Genomic DNA, 22,388 nt, shown 5'->3' on the forward strand with positions numbered 1-22,388 from the left:
CTCTAATTAAACAAAGCGTAATAGTTCAATGCCCAAATTCAAACTCTACGTACACCTAACCTACATTTAAACTCTATAATACCTTATTAATGTAACATGAATTGAATCCCTAAGTTTTTTAAAAGTGCAACCATTGTATGAATTCAAGCTCTAAAATAGGTTATTCAAAGATGAGATTCTAAATTCTCCACTTTCTTTATTCGTGAACCTACCATATTAAACAACATCCCTTAAATATTAGCATTTAAAATATTCCTAATCCTTAAAATTAAAACTACATGAAATCAAATAATTTCCCTAAAGTGAAACAATTTTCCAAAAATCAAATAACATACCTAAAGTCAAATAACATACCTAAAGTCAAATAATTTTACCTAAAGTCAAATAACATACCTAAAATCAAATAATTTTCCTAAAATCAAATAACATACCTAAAATCACATAATTTCCCTAAAAGCAAATAATTTTCCTAAAATTAGATAATTTTCCTAAAATCAAATAACATACCTAAAATCACATAATTTACCAAAAATCAAATAATTTTTATAACAAAATTGTGTACCCGATGTCATACCTCGCCCCTCTGCCGCTTCATGCGACCAGATGAAAGTGTGTCGTCTAAACTGAAAGGATAAAAGCTCTATGGCAACGGAAGAATTAAAGAATCATTACTTAATTTAATTTTGAAATCTTAAAATACTGGTACATTGGCAAAATTTTAGAATCAAAATTCTAAATAAATTTTATGCATGCTTTAAACATAAGATACGAGAACTTACTTTCGATAACGTCTCTGAATCTACAACTCAATCTCCAAATGGGAACACCACCCGTCGGAGACCTTCCTATCCTCTAATATGAGATTGGTTTGTGGGAACCACTTAGGATGAGAAAATGTTTAGAGATATTTGAGAGAAACTCTTTTTGGAGAGAGAAAAAATCTTGGCTTTTTTTCTTAATGAATATTTGGTTCAAGAAAACTGTTTTCTTCTAGATATTTATAACTCTTTTTCCTTAACTCTTTTTCCTTCTTGGAATAAGAAAATGAATAGTAGAGAATCATAAGATTTTATTATCAAATCTACTAATTGATTAACAAGTAATCAATTAGTTAATAATTAATTAAATCATATTTAATTAATATTTCATTCAAATCTTATTTGAATAAATATCTCTTCAATATTTTATAGATTTATATTAATATAATTAATTAAATCATATTTCATTAATATCTTTCTAATATCTTATATATTTATATTAATATAATTAATTAAATTATATTTAATTAATATGTCTGCAATATCTTATAAATTTAATTAAATCAAATTTAATTAAATGAACTAAATTATTAATTAGTTCTCCAATTAATTAATAGCTAAATTAAACATCGTATGTTTAACTTAAATTAAATTTGAATCATATTCAAATATAAGTTTCTCTCGTAACCAATAATTTGATATGAATCCAATTCACATTAAATTAGTATTTGAACTTATTCAAATATTTTATCTCTCATAAATTAATTTTGAATCATATCCAAAATTAAATTTATATAATAAAGTTCACAAAAATTTATATTATAATGTATCACTATACATTAAACAAATTCCCTAAGCAAATTTGAACATTTCATATTACAACCAATATAAATGGTTGGTAAATGTGAGGAGTTACAATCGATTGGTATTTCTAGGTGGTCTCGTGCCTACTCACCCCTTAGTAGATATAATGTGATGACTACTAACATATATGAGAGTTTGAATAATGCAATTATCAAGGCTAAGGAGTTGCCAATATGTTCAATGTTTGAGGTATTGAGAATGATATTGCAGAGATGGTTTTTTTAGCGTAGAAATGAAAAAGACTATCAAGTTACAGATTTTATAAAAACAATTGAAAGTATTTTAAGGGAACAGATTGAATGTAGTCGATCTATGAAGGTATATTTAATTTATAAATGAAATTGAATATTTATATATACATCGTCTTATTATTTATATACCTAATTAATTTTTATACTTATTTACCTATGTAGGTCAATTCAGTCAATAATATGAAATATCAGGTTATTTATGACACATCTCAATATGTTGTGTACTTGCCTTCAAAGATTTGTACTTGTAGGATATGAAATATATTGCAAATACCTTGTTCCCATGCATGTGCTATTTTTACCATGAAACATATGTCAACATTATTATTTGAACAGCACATTAAGTTCAATCTATAGAGGATTAATAAATCCTTTAGGTGATCATCGACAATGGCAAGTACCATATGATGTTTCATCAATTGTCACCCTCCCATCGAATGTAAAACGTCCAGTTGGTAGATCAAAGAAGATTAGAATTACTTCTAAAATGAAGTTCAAGAGATGCGTAAAACATGACCGTTGTGGATGTTTTGAGCATAACAGAAAGCGAGGCAAGTTTTCCTTATCTAGCTAGTTTATCATTGTTTTTAATATTAGAATTTTCTAATGTTGTTTAAAACTTTAATTACGTTTATTCTTAAACTAGTTTTGACTTTAATTTAATTATTTCCAAATGTTTCTATTAATTTTCATGTGTTGTACTACTATAATTTCGTCATTTTACTAAGGGCATATATATCATAAAATTGTCTCAATATATTAATCATAAAGTTTACTCATCCATGTTCTTGTAAACAAGTTATCATAAACTATTAATTCTTCAATACAATATTATTCCTTAATCATAATATTGTTTATGATCATTAATGTTTGTGCTTCATACTTCTGTAAGAAGTTTACATATTTATTATAAATATACTGCAAAAAAATATAATTTATTATGTTATCTCTATTCATACATTTTCTCATACAAATACCACCAAATATATCTTTCGTGTTCTTATTAGCAGAAATAACATTACTATAACCTCATCAAATTTGTATAACATTGCTATAGCATTGCATTAAATCTAAAAAAACACACCATCACTGAAAATGGAATCCATGAAACAGAACATCAATGATAAAAAACATTTATTTATCTAATGTACAACTTGTTCCAAATATACTTATAGAAATTATAGTGAACATTTTATCTACATTGAAACAATATCTCATAAAATTTCATGAACAATAAACATCATATTATAATATACTGTATCATATAAAAAATATACGCATTTAACGTCTCAGTTTTTGCATAATACTAGCAACATAACAATTAATTATAACCAAAAGTACATTAAAATGAATACTGAAATTAAAGTTTTACTTTAGCACATAACCTTCAACATTAAATCTATCCTATTCAACCTCAAATTCCTAAAGTCCTTATGATAATAATTTGAAACTTGGACCTTCGAACCCTTGACTACTGATCTCTAATTTTTACTTCTTTGGCTCTACGGATCCAAATTTCGTTGTGAATTGTGACCTTAATATTTTTTATGGTTTATTTTCTCTCCTTAAACTCCTCTTCACAGTTTGCTTGTAAGCAAAAATTTCTCTTTCTCCTTACTGATTATTCATTCCAATCTTATCATGGTATATAAAATATATTATATGATATATTTTAAACATTTATCTTATACGTACCTTTATTGTATTGTTTTTCTCAGCTCCTCTTTGATGATTATCACTAATACATATACGATGTAACAAAAGTAATTACCTTTATTTTCAGGGCTTTTTTTCGCCCTCGTTTTGTCCATCCTATTAATCATGAATGTATATGCAATAGTATATATATATACATCTACACACATGTATATGCAATAGTATATATATATACATCTACATACATATAAATAATAACATACATACATATAAATAATAACATACCCTTACAGCTTCATTGTCATTATTTCTTATTGTAGTTTTGTCATCTTCTTCATTCTTATTATTTTTTTTTTTTTGTTTTTTTTGCAAAGGTATTGTAATAAATGTTGGGGTGGGAATTTGAACCCGGAACCTCTTATCCATGGGAACATACAGGTGTCGGTTGAGCTAAGTTGATGTTGGTCATCCTTATTAATATTTCTCGTATTATCATCTTCTCCTTTGTCTAATCTAATATCTCTTTGACCGTTCCCTCCATCACGATCCTCATCCCTATCTTTCAAATTTTCTTCTTCAACAGTTGAAGTACTCTTATTAGTCATAATCTTTTTAATCCCTTTAACCTCTCCAATCAGTTTGTCTAGCTTATTGTTTAATTCTTCATTGTTTGGAACTTTTTTTTAAAATAATGTAAATTTTGAAACATATGTTAAAAATAGGTTGAGTGCAAAACTATTGACAAAAATAGGTGAGCGTGAAGTCGTGAGTCCACAAAAAACATGGCATGCATGTGAGACCACATCTTCTATTTTTTTCTTATTTTTATATATATACTACACTGCGCCCACATTTTTTTATTTTCTCATTATTTATATACGTGAGTCCCACACATTTTACCTTTTCTCATTATTTATATAGACATACCAACATATAATATAATATATATATTAAACATTCAAATTCTAAAAATATATTTCTTTATTAAATTTTTTATTTTTTTATTTTTTTCTTTCTATATATTTAAATATCACAATCTTCAATCTTCAATTTTTCTTATTAAAATCATTTTTCTAATTTAATTTAATTCTTTCTTAATCAAAATTATACATATCTTTTTTTTTCAATTTTCAATTTTTTTTTAAAAAAGGCTCATTTATTAACAAAATGTATTAAACAAATAAAAATAGTAATAATAATAATTGAGAGAAGTTGAAGTTACTCCAAAAAAAATAATAATAACACTTGAAGCCACCAATGCACATTGGTAATTGAATAAAAAAAATCATGTTTATGGCAAAAGAAAGAAAAACAAGAATTTGTTCAATTACAAATTAAATTAAAAAAAAACTTAAATGATAATTTTCTATTGCAAATTTTTTATTATTATTATTTTTAGAGTAAGCTTCAACTAAGGGTGTTCAAAAAAATTGGTAACCCGATCAACCCGGCTTACCCAACCCAAACCGTAGTTTGGGTTGGGTTAGATTTTATTTTGGGTTGGGTTGGATTAAGAAAGTGATAAAATGAAAAAATTTGGATGGTTCGCTAGGTTGGGCAAATAAGAGGTTGGGTTGACCCAACCCGATCCAATTAACCCTAGCCACTTGTCGCTCCTCAACCTAGCGCGCATCGTATCCTCCTACGTTCTTCTTCAATCATCAGCCTACAACATCTTGCCTCCCTCCCTCTTTCATTTGTTTTTTTTCTTTCGTCTCCTCTCCTCCTGTTCTTCTTCAATCATCCGCCTTCAACATCTGGTCTCCCTCTCTCTTTCATTTGTTTTTTTTCCTTTGTCCGCTACTCTCAGCTACTACCCCTTCGTTATTTTTCCATCGTCCGCCACTCTCCACTCTCCACCCCCTTCCCTCTTTTTTTTTGTTTTTTTTCTTTCGTCCACGTCCCTCCCATTTTAAAGATTCTTGTTGCCTCTCTAATCACTATTTGTCTCAGCCTCACAATAAGGTTAGTCAGCCCTTTCCTATTTCTTTTTTCTTTTTTCCTTTGTCCAGCACCCTCCCCCCTTTCGTCAACCTCCCTCCCATTTAATTTTTTTTTGCAACATCTCTAATCACTCTCTCAACCTCACAAGTCACAATAATTAGTATCTTTAACCTCTATTAGTATTTGATTTTTAACTTCTTTTGGTAGCCATTTGTATGAATTGAATTAGAATGAGGATTTGTTCTAACATCTTTAGAACGCTGAGGTAATTATTAATAAAAGCGCATATGTTTAGAAAGATGGAATTTATCTGATTTTATGATTCAATTAATGCTCAAATGCCTAATTTTATCGTATAGAATCAATATGCAATCAGCATATTTAATGTCTTTTTACTAAAGATCCTTAGATTCCATAAAACAACCAACCCAACCTAACCCAACTGAACCCAAATTTTTTTGGGTTGGGTTGAGTTGCCCTTGTATATTGGAACCGACAGGGTTCTTTTTTTGCCAACCTGAATACTTCGGGTTGGTCCATAATTTTTCTATAACCCGGCTCAACCCGGCTTATGTACACCCCTAGCTTCAACTTCTTTTAATTATTATTATTGTTTTGTTTTGTTTAGTATATTTTTAAGTAACATATTTTGTTAATATATGTGTTTTTTAAAACATAAAATTAGAAAAAGATATGTATAATTTTGGTTAAGAAATAATTAAATTAAATTTAAAAAGATGAATTAATAAAAAAAATTAAAAATTGAGATATTTAATATATATATATTAATTTTTTTTATTCAATTAATAATGTGCATTGATTTATTATTATTATTATTATTTTGAGTAACTTCAACTTCTTTTAATTATTATTATTACTATTTTTCAGTTGTTTAATATATTTTTTAATATCATATTTTGTTAATATATGCGTTTTTAAAAAAATATATTAAAAATTGGTTAAAAAAATATGTATAATTTTGATTAAGTAATAATTAAATTAAATTAGAAAAAATGAATTTAATAAGAAAAATTGAAGATTGAAGATTGAGATATTTAAATATATATATAAAGAAAAAAAGAAAATAATAAATTAATTTAATAAAGAAATATATTTTTAGAATTTGAATGTTTAATATATAAAGTATATTATATGTGGGTATGTATATAAGTAATGAGAAAATAAAAAAAATGTAGGGTCAGTGTAGTATATATATAAAAATAAGGAAAAAATAGAAGATGTGGGGTTCACTGCATGGAACTCGTGTACCGCGTACAAACTTCACCTCAACTCACCTATTTTTGTCAATAGTTTTACACTCAACCTATTTTTGACATATGTTTCAAAATTTACATTATTTTTTAAAAAAGTTTCATTGTTTGCGATCATCATTTCCTAAAATTTTAGGAAATACTCAAGAATGTGAGGGTATTAGAGCATTCTCCTTTTTCAAGATGTTACTGACGCTCTTGCTTTGAAGAGAATCAGAAGGTCACCTCTTTTTTTTTTTTGCCTTCATTTATTACAATATATATTCAACTTTCATCATTATTATTCTATCTCATCTCTCTCTCTCTCTTTGCCTTTCAAGGAGAGGTGACATATCATTATAAAACAAAATATAGAAGTCCATCACTTTCAGAATTTAAAGGAAACAAACCATCACTTTCAGAATTTAAAGGAAATAAACCACGTATTTAGCCTAGTTCTACCAAAAAATTCCCCCTCATGCTTCAGCTCTTCCCACTTGAAAACTTGGTGATTGCGGTCTTCACCTTTATTGCTTCTCTCTTTTTTGCTCTCTTTAGAGGGTTTTTTACTGCCTTTTTTACCTCTCTCCTTTTTTTGGGTTTCGTCAACCGCTACCCATGGCTAAGATCTTTGGTTTTACTAAAACTTATCGTCTTTTATGTACTGATGAATATAGAGATGGAGCGATCAGAGTTTGTTTATGTACCAAATTAGAGTGAGTTGAGAAAAGAGTGGATTTACACAAGGACGAAATGGCTGGCTGCTGCTTGTTCAACACTGAAAGTTAGGGTGACCTTGTTTCTCATAGGGACTCAGCAAATTGAGGCCTTACTATTCTTAAAAAACTTATTAGAATGAAATTCCTCTTCACAAATCAACACGAAATCTTTCAGCATGCTTTTCCTCACTCACATGCATCCTAGGAAAATTTCCAAGAGGTCACCCAACATAGAATTTTTTCAAGCTAAGCACGATTAACTCTGAAGTCCCTATAATCGAGCCACCAAAATAACAAACATGTGATCATCCATGAGAATCCATCTGTTCAAGAGTCACATCTTCAAGAATCTACTGTAGAAACTCAACTGTTAGTGTTTAATTCATTACTTACTGCTTTATATTGTTTTAAATTGCTTAGATTATAAATAAAATACAATAATTTTTTTTATTTTCTGTGTAGGGAACAAAAATGAACAACGCCTCACCATCAAGAGCAGTCAGGCACAGATAGAATAATCCGGCCAAATTCGTCCGTCCGATATTATTTTAGTTAATTTCCTTGGCAACAAAACAGAAATCACAGAAAAAACAGCAGAGAAATGGAAATGAGCAAGGAAAGAGAAAAAATGTAGTAGCATACCAGATCAACGGCTTCGTTTTTAATCTCCTCGAGAGTGATGGCTTTATGATCACCGCCCATTTTCGGTAGAAAAATTCACAGATAACTACTAGGTGGCCTCACTTTGAGTAATATCAAAGTTTTTTCCCACAAAAACCGCTCGGTGATGCCCCAGACTCAGTTTTTATTTTCGTCCCAATACTTTTCCTCCAATGGTTTAGTTGTGTTTCTTTGATCTTCTGGAACCTATTTAGACCCATGATAGTCGGCGGATAGGTGTGGAAACTCATCTATATTGCACCATGTATGACACAGAGTATGGGGCATCACCGTTCGACTTTTGTGGGCAAGAAACTTCGAGACCACTCAGAATCGGACGACCCAGTAGCTAGACGTGAACTTTCGAGGCCTCCGACCCCGTTCTAAGTCCGGCCGTTCCTTTCTAGGCCATTGTGCCTTTCTTTCGGCGTTTTGGGACGGAACCAAGAAACCGAGTCTGGGGCATCACCGTTCGGGTTTTGTGGGCAAGAAACTTCGAGACCTTCTTTCATCAAACCACTTTTGCAATACATCTCTAATTGAAGTAAGCATGGTAGCTACAGGTAGTTCTCTAAGATCTTTAAAAACTAAATTTACACTGTCTACATAATTTGATGTCATCATTCTATATATGAAACTCATTATACCTTAGATAGATTCAACCAATTTATCAAAGAACCTTGGAATCAACATGTGCTAAATATAATAGCTATTGAATATTCATGTTCAAGTAATAACATAAAAAGTCTATAGTTTATACGTAAAGTTAGATACCTTATCCTAGTAACATTATATTAAATATGAATCGCGTTCTCTCTGAGGATCTCTCACTTCTGCCGTGTTCACCGTCCATCCGTCCGTGTTCACCACGCCCTCTCCGAAAATGCGTACTAGATCCTTCACTTTCAGTCGTTCACCATCCACTGAGTACGAGATCCCTTAGACTTCTGCCATCTGCCATCCCTAATACTTTGAAATCGTCGTATTTGTTTAGCACTTTATCAAATGTAGATGTGAAACTGCATACATAAATCACAAATTTATTCTTTTAAGCCTTTCTTAACCTTACTTCATGTCCTCAGAATCCCTCTCATTCAGATGTGATATCGGTTCATTCATGTCCCCTTCCTAAACTCAGGTATTATATGTCTACCAACTTTTGCTTAGTTAGCGTTATATGTCTACCAACTTTCGCTTAGTTCGTCCTCAAACCACAACTTACTAAGAGAGGTTTCTCTCTGTTTGATTCAATTTGAATGATGCAATTATGTATTTTTCTGCAATAATTCTACTTCTAGAACCTAAATTTTGAAAGCCTACTAATTTTTCAGAATTAATTCGAGACCCCACTTTTGCTCCCCTTCCTACCTACGGTTACTTTTTGCTTAAACTTTAAAAGTTGTTTGAAATTTTTTGCTGTAGTTGCCAACTAAAGATTAGGTTCGAGCTCAACTATTTATAATCATGCCTTATGTAATAAATGTTGTATTATTAATTACTATTCCATCCGATTTACCATGTTATATATTATCGTTTGACCAAAATCAAATGAGTTTATAGCCTGAAATTCTATATACATGGATTGATGTAGACTTGATGTTGAATGCATATTGTGATTGTCTGGGATATATATATATATATATATATATATATATATATATATATATATATATATATATATATATATATATATATGTATGTATGGATGTAGACAGGACGACAATTGTAGATTGTGTATGCTCTTATGATTAGAAGACTTTGTAATTATTTCAATATCTATGCTCTTATGATTAGAAGTTTCTCTAGTGTGATTAATTTGTGTTATGCACTTATAAGTCATTAACGTATCCAACTCCTATCATAACATCTTACTAAAATCTCGGGATTATGGAAGAAGCTTTGGTTGAATCCGCTTTATCTAAATTAATGGGAAAAGTTGACACCTCCATTGGTAAATTATTCTTGTTGAGTAACATCAAGGATGAATCATGTCGAAGATTGTTACATTTATCACAAAGGTAAAATTTTCAATTTATTTAATTATGTCTTTAGTCATATGTATTAAAATAAATAAGAAAATATGAAGATAAAAAAAATCCTTTCAAAATCCCGTGTATGTGTATTCTTTCCAAGATTTATGAATTTTTCACTCATATGTGTATTCTTTAAAAAATCCACCAAATGTCACTATTTATGGTCAATTTGGCAAGCATGAGATGGATTACATGAATACTTATAGTGTGTCATCGGATAGTCTAAAAGGGCATGTTCAAATGGAGGTTGGGGATGGTAGGCATTGTAAACTGTGCCTGGATCCGTGGTTGCAGGGTGGTCCTATCCTTCAACAAGTTGGTGAGAGAGCGCTTTATAATGTAACGAGTAGATAGGAGGCTAGGCTCTCTAAGTTTATTGGTTCGAAAGGGGAGTGGAGGTGGTCCCGAAAATGCACAGATAACTACTAGGCGGCCTCACTTTGAGTAATATTAAAGTTTTTCCCACAAAAACCGCTCGGAGATGCCAAGACTCAATTTTTATTTTCGTCCCAATACTTTTCTTCCAATGGTTTAGTTGTGTTTCTTTGATTTTGTGGAACCTATTTAGACCGATGATAGTCGGCGGACGGTTAGGCCAATAAATTATATATTAACAATAGCATGATATTGTTTGTCTCAAGTATACAATTTAAAGACTTTGCTTTTAGAACTAACTCATAATGTTTTTTTAAATATTATTTTCCATTCAGTTTCCAATAACATCCACGATTAAAGACAATAAAGTTAGACACTAAAAACTGATCTCATGAATATCAATAAGTTAGACATATCAAATTTGTTAAACAAAAACAAAAAAATAAAAATTGAAATGGTTGAAACGTTTAGATTTGAAGCATTTTTTCCATCGTTAAAAAGAACTACATGATCATGTTAATACTACCTACACAATTGTGTATCATTTTCTACACGAGCACGTATAATAATCGTTTAAAAGAAGAATTACACGCGCCCCTAGGACGTATGACTGATTAATCACGTGTTGACAGAGACATCGGATGACCCTTGAGTTTCATCCAAATTTTGGAGTGAGCGTTGAGCTTCAAGTCCTCTGCTCTTATCCAAATTCTCAAATGGTTGACTTGAAACACGTCCCCGGTCCATATTCTGGAGTTCATTTGCTATTTGGTTGCGCCGCTCCTTCAAATGAAGAAGAAACTGTTCATTGATAGATGAAATGGGCGATAAAAGAAGTTAGTTCGAATAACATTTACAAAAGATTGTGGGGAGGAGAAGGGAGTTTATCAAGGGCCTCGAGAAATGGGAGAGTTCCATTGAAAAATGAATTTGAAGTCTTAATGAGGAGGACACTAGTTAAATACTTATTATTTCAAAACGATGTTTTATAAAACAATCACTCATTGGGCAATTTAGCTCACTCCTTGGATATAAAACCAACCTTCCGACGGTTGGTTAACACTCCTCGACAGTCGAGATAGGGTAAGACTTGTATTCTGGTTTTGTTGATACCTATATTTGTGCTTCATCACTTTATAATTGTACTTTTATTTATCCCCTTTGTATATTTCCACCCAGTAGTTAGGTGTGAATCTTCGAGACCTTTGACATCGTTCTAAGATGGGTCCTCTCTTCCTAGGCTAATGCATTGGCCCTTTTTTACCCGTTTTGGGACGAAAATAAAAACTGACTCCCAGGCATATTTTTTTCGGCCTTTATGGGCAAAAAACTTTAATACCGCTCAAAATGAGGCCACTAAGAAAAATATTATGATATGAGTTGATGTATCTATTTCAAGTAAAAGATAATTAAAAGCTGATAATTGCATAACATAAATTAATTACAATGTAGAAACGAAATAATTACAGTTGAAGAATGTTGATATTTTGGTATTTTATAAAATACCATGCACGTGCAAAAAATGCTAGTTGCTAAAATTCAAAGGACACGAACTTACAACTTGAACCCTATCTCATAAATTAATCAAATCCAAAGACACCCTCGACCACCTCCACTCCCCTTTCGAACCAATAAACTTAGAGAGCCTAGCCTCCTATCTACTCGTTACATTATAAAGCGCTCTCTCCACGAACGAGCCCCACCCGACCTTTATGCCCTGGGCTTTTTTTCTGTGTAATACAGGGTGCAATATAGATGGGTTTCCACACCTATCCGCCGGCTATCATCGATCTAAATAGGTTCCACAAGATCAAAGAAACACAACTAAACCATTGGAAGAAAAGTATTGGGACGAAAATAAAAACATAGCCTGGGGCATCTCCGAGCGGTTTTTGTGGGAAAAATTTACGAAAGTGTTAAGAAATAGATTCTTAACCTTATTATTTGATTTTATAAGAATTATTGCATAATTAACCTCTAGAGAAAATTTCAATTAATTGATTAACATTCTTTACTATTTATGATTTGTAGACAGTATGTAATCTTTATCAAAACTATTTTTAATAAATTACATTTTTCCTAAGACTTGTGAACAACGACCGAAAAAAACCTTACTTCATCCCACATCGTCGCTATCTTTCTCTCTCGCAAATGCTCTCTGGCGACGTTCCCCCCTCTCTATCAAATACTCTTCACAACTTTTCCTCTCTCTCAAAATTAAGCTCTCCACCAATTACTGGTTATTTCACCAAAACAACAATGGTGGATTTGACCATTGAACCAGAATTCGACGGACCTTCTGTCCTCGAAGTCTGCAAACAAATATTTCCTCATGGATTCAACTTTCTTCTAGAGGATCTAGCAAAAACCAGGATGTTTTATGAGTTCATTTTAGTTGATTCTAAAACGGCTGAAATCACTCATGTTTCTGACAAAAATGATATAAAACCAAGAATAATACCAAATGGGCTGATAACATCTTAAATAGGAGAGATATCATATAACCTAAACAACCTAATAAGAGTAATATTTGACTTGTTTCAGTACCATGGAACATGCTCCCTTCCATGAAATCTTCATTCGGAAACAAACCTTTAAATATAAACTGTTGCATAAATTTAAAACGTATTAGACATAAGTATATGTGGGTATATTGGATATATACAGATTTAATTTAATTTTTTTACAATTTACGTAATCTTAATGCATTAGCCCATCATTGTCAAATACCTTTTCAGCCAATTCCTTCCACTCTGGATGACAATCCACAATCCAATTTAGCATGCACAAATTGCTATCACCAACTCTTTTAGCACAAAACATGGAAGTTCTAGTTAATAGTGGTATACATTCATACGCCCAAACTAAAAATGCATAGGCAAATCCAAAAATTTCAATTGCTAAGGCTAAAGTATTTTTTATAAACCTTTTTATTAAATCTATCATAACGTGATACCTTATTCTTCCCCATGGGTAAGCTTCAAATTGGGTTTCATTATCAACCAATTTTATGTGTTCAATATCTACTCCAGTTCTTAATTTGTTTTCCTAGTAAAAAGCTTTTTAGGAAATATATGTTTGTCATCTTCACTTTGTCTTCATCTTTTACGTTTTTTTGAGTCATAGAAAATGTATGTCAACCTTGACTTCGGACTATCCTCATTTTTTAAATATTTTTCTAAAATTTACCCTTTAGTTTTTCCATGTTAACTTGTGGTAATGGTCCAATTCAATGCAGTTATTGCTTCATATTCTCTTATCCCAAACTTAGCTATATCACCTTCAAAGTTGAATCAAAGTTCATCTTCCTTTGTCAATGTATATTATTGTCTTATAATATGATATAGCAATTGATTTTGGAATTTGGTTATTTTTAAATCAAGGAAAGAAACAAAAGGAGAACTCCTAAACATGTCCAACTATTTCCTATTCAGTTTTTTTTTTTTTTTTCATGTCTGTAATCACATCTAAACGTGCATATATACTAAGTTTCTATGATCTATACCATTTATTCATTTTCAGGATTAGTGGTGCAGCTTGCAAACATTCATAATAAGACATGTTATTATGCATGCCTTGTTATATCTAACATCGTTAAATCATAATTTATAGTATATATGATATATGACCAAAAATACCTCGTTCAAATCATTATTTGTCTTTTTTCTACGCTCCTCTTTTCCATCTTTGTTTTCTGTGAACATTATAAATATTCAATACAATATAATAATTCAAAAGTATAAATCAATATATGTATCAAATGGTATATTTAAGTATATAAATACCGTTTTTTTTTTTGGTTCTAACCTTCTTTTCAAACATTTTTGTATTTTTGTTTTCTTTCTAGTATTTGATTTCTCTCCACTTCTTTTCAACCCTTTTTGCACTTTTATTTTCTTTGTTGTATTTACTTCTTTTGCTTTTTCTTCAACCGGTAACTTTCTCTTTATTGTATGAGGTTCATTTAATAATTTTTTCCTCTTTTTCATTTCTCTATACAACCTTCTTTTAATCATTTCTGTCAAATATATATTATCCCATCAAATATACATATAATTACTTAATAATAGTAATCAAAATAATATTGTTGCCAATAAAATATAGATACAAAACTTTCTTCACAACGTACTTCAATGTTCTTTGATCCTTCTGATTTCTAATATACAATCATATACCGATCATATAGTACATTAATAAATATACTTCCTGCCATAGCCTAATTATTTTGGTTTATAACATATATACAACAATGTTTATATATACAGATTAAATGACCTCTCTTGCTTGCCAATTCATTTTCTGACCGGCGTTTCTAGCACTATATTTCTTTTCATAGCTAAGTTCTCATCGTAGAGAACTATTTGAGTGACATTTTGTCCTGTTATATCATATTCATCCTCATTTGGGAACTTTGTATAGGTTTGTATTCCATTTGGTTATCTTCATAAGTCTCTTGAGAACGGTTATCTTTTCATCCTATGATATACACGAATACAATATAATTAATATATATACCTATGGAACAATTAATATACATATGAAACATCAATATGGTAACATCTTATAACAGTTAATGTTAAATATACATCAGCATCATCGATAATTATTGGATTATCTTCGTTTGATCTAATTTTCTTACTCTTAGACCCAAGACATCTTTCACTTTGTCTTTACCATTTCTGCACTGTCCATTAAATAAAGTTTTAAAAAATTAACCAACATTTAACATATTTAAACCACATTGCATTGTCAATCAACCTAGAGTAAGTTTTTGTTACATATTTAATCACAATATAAGTTAAAGAAACTCAAAGTACATTTTTATTACTCTCTAAAATTCACCATGCAATAGATTTTTTAAAACTTTTATTCTCAATAAACACTAGAATCCATCTTATCAAAAGTACATTTTCGATTGTTTGGCTATTTAATCGAACATCTAAAATAAACCCAACATACCTAATATTTCTACACAATTTCTGTAGGAAAAGATCGGAATGTGACGACCCTCGAAAGTCATCTTCTTCACACCGAAACCTCAATAAACCCTAGAATCTATCACATGCAAAAGTACAGTTTCGTTTATTTGCCCATTTAATCGAATATCTTCAATATACCTAATATACCTAATGTTTTATATGTATTGAATATATACAATACTAACCTCGAAATTTCTACCTAGATTCTATCGAAAAAGTTATGAAGTTGTCAACCATCAAAATGTCTTCTTCTTCACTGCTGAAAACTCTCAAATTTCTCAATATTCACGTTGTCTTCTGCGAGTATAATGGAATTAGTATACAACAATTTTCGTATAAGGAAAGTAATAAATTATTTTCACTTTTTTCCAAAACCGTAAAACCCACAATTTATTCTATTTAGATTTTTGTTATAAATTATAAATCAATTAAATAATAAAAATAGGCAAATATGTAATTTGAACCTATGCTTACGAGTATAGTGGCCCATTTACAATTTTTATAAAATTTATTAGTAATTTGGGTTCTTTCATAAAAATACAGTTTATCACTATTATCCAATTAGGGCTTCATTTGACTATGGAATAAGTTTCCTTCTTCTCCCGCCAACAGAAAACCTTCCCAGTTCATTAGTCTTTCAATCGTTCAATTTCCTTTTTTTATCTCTTATCCCCATTTCTTGCTGTTTCCACTCTATTCAAGAACAAGATCGATACTGCAACGGAGTTTATTGATTTGTCCTCTACAGGTACGTTCAAATTTGAGATGAATAATTACGCTATCTGTTACTGAAGTTGCACGGTCCTTCTCGAAATGCTGATTTATGTGTTAATTCTTCAATGGATTTTAAAATCATTTAGTAGTCTCTAATTTTGAATCCTAAATATAGGCTTGAAAGCATTCTGGAGTAGTAAATTGTAGCATATTTCAGAGAATCGAAGTCCGGAGAAGTTTGGAGTCTGTAAACACATGGTTCAGGATTTTTTTTTTTTTTTCGTTTACCAGTTGTTTGGGAGCTCTTTGAAAGATAATGAAATTTTCTTAATTGTATTGTAGTTTGTTTGGGTAGATATGGCTTACTTTCTAGAATCGAAGTTGTTCCTTCCTTCTACAGATCATATAGGACCATGAGCACTGGTTTCAAATGTTCAATAAAATCTTACATTCCTAAATAGAACTAGACTTGGAAACTAAATCTTGTAAGGTGCTTCGGAGTTGCAACAATTTGTTGCGTGAGAATACAAACCTCCGAACCTTCTGGTTGACGTTATATTGTCTTGAACAGTTAAGTTCAAGTTGATACAATTTAGAAGTTCCTTTTGATAATAGTTTTCAAATAGCAAACGCTTAGCCTTCCGTTGGCTGCTTTGTGATAAGATGCCGGTGTGCTAACCTTGGCCTAAGACTTACTTTATGAACTCTTCCAGATTTATCCACCTCTCGGTCTATAAATCCATTCCATTGTTGTCCAATATGATTCTCGTGCAGACTTATTACAATTTTAAGATACCTTTGTATTGAGTCAGATGAAATTTCCCTTTGAGTTCTGAGAGGCATGATTTGATGATGGGATGACATTCTCTTTGAATCGTACAACATATGACTGCATAGTTAGTCATTGAGGTTTACCTTTGAGTAACTCTATGATACTTGTTACTTAATTGATCAATTAGAGCTCTTTTGTATATGATTTGACTATTTGGTTTGGACGTTATCAGAGGGTTTTACTTTATAAATCACTCCCTTAGATTGCTTGTATGGATGTTCCCGTCTACTTTATAAATCATATTTCAGTCAAGGTTACATTTTCACACTAGCTCTCTTGTAGTTATTTGTAACTAAACAAGTAATGAAGTCCCCTCGGAATTTTAAAGTATTCGTGTCGTGCTTTGATTTTTATCTCATTTTTAGTTGTGTGTTGCGTTAACCTTTGCCAGACTCAATGGATGCCCCAGCTGAAGAAGACATTCCTCTAAGGCCTCGGGTTAAGGTCTCACTTTGCCTAGGATCAGAGACACATTTGGTCAATACAGCTAATAAAGGCACCCTTTCTGAGCAGCTGACTTCCATGAAAGAGGATAGCATGGCCATTTTGAAGGAGTACATAACCAAACATAATGTTCCTAATGATGTCCCGGACGAACTAGTTGAAGAAGCTTCTGAGGACGATGATGAAATCACTGAAAAACCTCAAGTGAAGGCAAAGAAGACAAAAGTAACATAATTTCTCTCTCTGTTCATGGGCCAAACCCTGAAATTCTAAAGAACAAAAATAGTGTCTTGGAAGAGAATATAGAACGTAACTTTAAGTTCATTAGTGTTCTCTAAATGTGCTTGGTCTGTGTCATTTGTTCGTTTCAATACCTTGGACCCCTTTTCTGATTCTAAGTTCTAACTAGTTTCCCTCTCCTTCATTTTCATTTTTCATGATTAGGGAAAATTAATAGCATTGAAAGATTCAAACCAATGTGGAATTAGATGTATTTAGTTTAAATTATTAATCGAGATCCTATTTTTCTGTCTCATGTGCTTTAGGATTGCTTTGTAACGTTTATGCACAAAGATGATGAATTAAAGATATATGATTGGTTCCACGTCAATTATTGACTAATAAACCAAAATGAGGACTATTATTACATTTTGACCTCTGGTTGATGTCAATTGAGTTACGTTTAAGTTGGAAATTCCAGGCTTTTTGTCTTCGTAACTCAATTAAAATTTATTTAACTATTTATTTATTTAATAGTTAAATAAATTTAATTTTAATTGGTGTAAAATTTAGATATAGTATTTTTAAGCTCAAATGTATTTTTGAAAATTTTGAAAGGTTTTTTTATTTCAAAATTAGGAATATTTTTTAACATCAAAGTGATACATTTTTTGTAACAAAGCTATATATTTTGTATTTTAAGCTAATTTCCTATTAAATTGTCCGTCTTTTCCATTCAAATTAATTTTTAAATAAAAAGTTGATTAGATTTATTTTATTTTATTGTAATTACTCGATAATTTGACGATTTGGATCATAAAAGAATACAAATTCATTGGATTAATACAACAAAAAGAGAAGAATAAGAATAAGAGTAACAATTTCAATTGCCAGTTGTTGAAGCAACAAAAATTGGTATAACTTTACTACTCTCTAGGAGTAAACAAAGGATAGTCCTAAAACACAGGGGAGAAGGACAAAATTGGATATTGTGGAGAAACACATCACAAAAACAAAATCAGGAAAAATGTATGCCAGCCTTGTTGAACAAAGAAAGCAAGTATAAGAACTCTTGTAAGGTGAGTTTAGAAGACCTCTTTTCTTCGAAATCTCCCTCCTTTAGAACACCCATCACTTTACCCTTAAATTCAGAAGCTTCCCCTTCTTCAGCATCACCATCTTCCATATCCATCTCCTCCTCATCTCCATCCTCGTCTACTTCCATGCTTTGATCCTCATTTGAATAATCCAATGCACTGTCATCATTACCTCCAGAACCTTGCTGAAGGATGTTAAGTGAACACAATGTCTTGTAGTTCTTCTCTAGCAAAGAAAGAACACTCTTCTGCCTAAATATTGAACCAAGAGTTTTGTTCTTTCGATTGAAACAGATTCTCAGAAATCCATCCCACTCCTTCTGCTTCACCTCAATACGCGGTTTCCTTGGCTCAATTCGAACTACAGATGAGTCCACCTTAGGTGGAGGGCGAAAGTTGTTCTTTCCAACTTTTAGGAGGTGAGACACTCGAGCTAGGAGTTGGGTGTTTACGGTCAAACGGCAGTAAAGTTTGTCTCCAGGTTGAGCAACTAACCTCATAGCAAATTCCCTTTGGAACATTATGATGGCACACCGAAAAGCAGGTTGATGATTTAGCAATTTGAATGTGAGGGGTGATGATATTTGATAGGGAATATTTGCCACACATATATCAAAATAGGGAAGCTCAGTCTTGAGTACATCTCCTTGAATAACCTGAGCATATCAAGATGAAGAACTGATCGATTATTATTCAAGTTTGAGAAACTCAAAATATCAATCAAGTAAAAACACCAACAAAAGGTCAAGAAAAAGCACACATCTGCCAATACAGAACAACACCTGGTTGGTTCATTCAAATAGTTGTTAAGAGAATTTGATGGGAAATATAACTAATCAATGAGCTATTTCAAAAAGTGGAAAGATTTTCCATTTTGCCTACTACAAAAGAGAGAGGATAGATATGAGTACAACGTACAAGTAATTCATACAACTGAAAGAAATAGGAGCCTGTTTGGAAGACGAGCATGTAATCAAATTACTGAAAACAAGGATTAAAATTGGTGTTCAAATGGGATCGTGAAGGGTAGAAATGTGTGAAAGAGTGTTGGATTAAAAATAGAGGGAAAGGAATGTAATGAAATTACAGAACATTACAAACTCATTACATTCCAGCCTACCAAACAATCCCTAACAACGAGCAGAAGCTATAAGAACAACTAAATCAAAACATCAAACAAATCCCAAATGATTGGTGGCAGATGGATAAAGAAAAAACACATAAAGAATCAATAGACAAAAGCAAATTCAAATTTTGATAAACCTAAAGCATAAAGCAAAGGGAAAACTCACCTTCAAGCGAGAAGAGTAAGGAGTGTCTTGAAAACGCCTCTGCAACTCGAGAACCATACGAGGATCAAGCTCGACAGCAATAACCATCTTACCACATTCTAGCAGCTTCTTGGTGAGATTACCAGTACCAGGACCAATCTCGAGGATCACATCAGTGCTCTTAATTCCAGATTTCTGAACTATAGAGTCAACCAGCAAGGGATTCTTAAGAATATGCTGACCCTTGGATTTGTGGAATGAAATCCCTCCCTGATACGGTGTTGCAGCCTTCGCCGCTGCTTTTGGCTTCTCTTTTCTAATCTTGCCTCCCGCCATTGTTGCTAAATTGAAACTAGTACAATAGATTCTAAGGTTTCTTCAACAAATATTTGTTCCAAACTAACTTCTGTTCGGAAAGGTTGGCGATGAAGGAATATCTGAAAAATTATATGAATCAATAGGTATCACGATATGACATATAAATGATATCTGTTTCTTTAATAGATAATTAGAATAAAATTGATCAGATATATACTAATTAAAAATACATATGTAATACCACATGAATATTAACAAGTTTTAAAAACTTATACCCTTAAAATTTTAGTCAAACGTAAAAAGTAGTTATTCAATTTTAAATACAAAATAGGTTTAAAAGATTATTTTAGTTCCAAATTTTCAAACAAGCAACAATTTACAACTCTAGGTTCTATTTAGTCTCCATACACAAAATGATAAGAATTTAGTCTCCAGTTGCAAATGGTAACAATTTAATTCCTATCGTAGCAAATATTATAAAGATCTAATGATTTTTTATAGGCATAGATTGATATGTTGATTACAAATAAACTAGCTCATAAACTTTAAAGACTGACTAGTTTATGTAATATAAATTAGCATTTAGTTTTGATGAGATTTATCACAACAGTAACTAAATTGGTACAAATTTTGAAGTATGTAGACAAATAATTCATCAACAAATCAATGACTAATTTACTACAAATCTTTCCTCAACTCTAAGGAAATCTATAATAATGTCACTTGCCTCCCAAATATTAGTATCCACTAAACTAATCTAGCATGCAACATAAATACCTATCATAATAACTCAGGAAACTCATATCTACAGCATGCTTATAAAGTTTCGTAAAATTTAACATACAAGCTTTTCTAAAACATTTACTAAGCAGCAAGGAAAAGAAACAATTCTCCTTTGACTTACAAATGTCTCAGATCAATTCTATATTAAAATCATAAATCAGTTTCCACGTTTGAAACCCAAATAGAGACTGTATATTTACTGTAAAGCCTAAAAAACTTATCCTAATAAATTATGGCTCAAAGGTACCCTTTCTTCTATTGGATAAGAAACAATCAAAGTTACCCTTTTTTTAATTAAACAAGCTGAAATTATCCAATTCCAAAACTTAAAATCACATAGTATTACTCAGAAACTTAAAGAAGAGATTGGAACCGCATTTCTCACCAAAAACTCACCAAATAAAACTCAATACTAAAACAACTGGACAACACATAGTGGGCAATCAGTTACGGGGCCAGAAATATAATGGGTAACGAAAAATTCCAGCGCCAAATGTAAGAAAAAATCACCCTAAGAAAGCCCACAGATGGCCTGAACGACCGAGGCCGGAAGTTGGAGTGGCGAGCGACTAGTCGTCGGAGTGTCACGGATGACGGAACGATGGTCAGCAGAGCGGCGCTGAGTTCTTGCTGCTGTTGGCTATGAAGAGAGTCAAAGATAAGAGAAGGAGGAGCAGGTTACTGGCAGCGTGGTTTGCCGGAAGCTGGCCGGCGACTGCTGGGTGGAAACTGTGGCGTGGGCTGCGTGAGAGAGAGAGGGCGTGGGAAGGGGAAAATTGATTTCCTTTTTCCGTTTCCTTTAACTCTTTCTTCAGATTTGAAGGCTAACCCTAGTAGTTGCAGTGAAAGGTATAAATAACTTCAGCCCAAATGAATCCCACACTTTTTTAGGCCCAAATTTCTTCTCAATTTTAGTGTCCGTGGGAATGATAAATTTGGTGATGGCGGCAGAAAATATAGCAAAAACCGAGGAGTGAATAAGATTTTTAGTAAAATCTTTAATAAATTTTCCCATTGTATCAAACTCAAATTCAAATTCAAATTCAACTAGTGATCTCATTGTATCAAACTCAATCTTTAATAAATTAAATAGATATCGGTATTATATAACTCTTTAATCCATAGTATATATTTTTTAATTAGATTTCGAAAATATTGATTTTTCAAAATAATGTATTTCTAATGTTTTGAAAACTTTTTCCTTTTTATTATATTGAACTA

The 22,388-nt window shown here is 31.4% G+C and overlaps 2 protein-coding genes across 4 annotated transcripts; one reads left to right on the forward strand and one right to left on the reverse strand.

Moving 5' to 3' along the window:
• Positions 1-16,033: 16,033 nt before the first annotated feature.
• Positions 16,034-18,014, forward strand: LOC105436354. 2 transcript variants are annotated; one of them, XM_031880904.1, is made up of 3 exons: positions 16,036-16,237; positions 16,379-16,461; positions 17,427-18,014. In XM_031880904.1, the coding sequence occupies exon 3, from the start codon at positions 17,432-17,434 to the stop codon at positions 17,711-17,713; it is 282 nt and encodes a 93-aa protein (XP_031736764.1). In that variant the 5' UTR covers positions 16,036-16,237; positions 16,379-16,461; positions 17,427-17,431; the 3' UTR covers positions 17,714-18,014. The 2 variants fall into 2 exon arrangements, with proteins under 2 accessions (XP_011660264.1, XP_031736764.1); XM_011661962.2 differs by lacking the exon at positions 16,379-16,461 and having other exon boundaries at positions 16,034-16,237.
• A 501-nt stretch (positions 18,015-18,515) lies between these two features.
• Positions 18,516-21,998, reverse strand: LOC101215363 (ribosomal RNA small subunit methyltransferase). Of its 2 annotated transcripts, none has more exons than XM_011661963.2 (3): positions 21,564-21,998; positions 20,088-20,503; positions 18,516-19,451 (listed from the first exon to the last, which is right to left on the reverse strand). In XM_011661963.2, the coding sequence occupies exons 2-3, from the start codon at positions 20,400-20,402 to the stop codon at positions 18,717-18,719; spliced, it is 1,050 nt and encodes a 349-aa protein (XP_011660265.1). In that variant the 5' UTR covers positions 20,403-20,503; positions 21,564-21,998; the 3' UTR covers positions 18,516-18,716. The 2 variants fall into 2 exon arrangements, with proteins under 2 accessions (XP_011660265.1, XP_004142540.1); XM_004142492.3 differs by having other exon boundaries at positions 21,678-21,997.
• Between the last annotated feature and the right edge of the window lie 390 nt (positions 21,999-22,388).

This window comes from Cucumis sativus, chromosome 1 (assembly GCF_000004075.3).
Source record: "Cucumis sativus cultivar 9930 chromosome 1, Cucumber_9930_V3, whole genome shotgun sequence".
Lineage (NCBI taxonomy): Eukaryota > Viridiplantae > Streptophyta > Magnoliopsida > Cucurbitales > Cucurbitaceae > Cucumis > Cucumis sativus.

Bases quoted from the DNA above. Each gene is read 5' to 3' on its own strand.
- LOC105436354 (XM_011661962.2), top strand. From the start codon at position 17,432: ATGGATGCCCCAGCTGAAGAAGACATTCCTCTAAGGCCTCGGGTTAAG.
- LOC101215363 (XM_011661963.2), bottom strand. From the start codon at position 20,402: ATGGCGGGAGGCAAGATTAGAAAAGAGAAGCCAAAAGCAGCGGCGAAG. The intron at 19,452-20,087 runs GTGAGTTTTCCC...TGATATGCTCAG, and splicing joins CTTACTCTTCTCGCTTGAAG to GTTATTCAAGGAGATGTACT.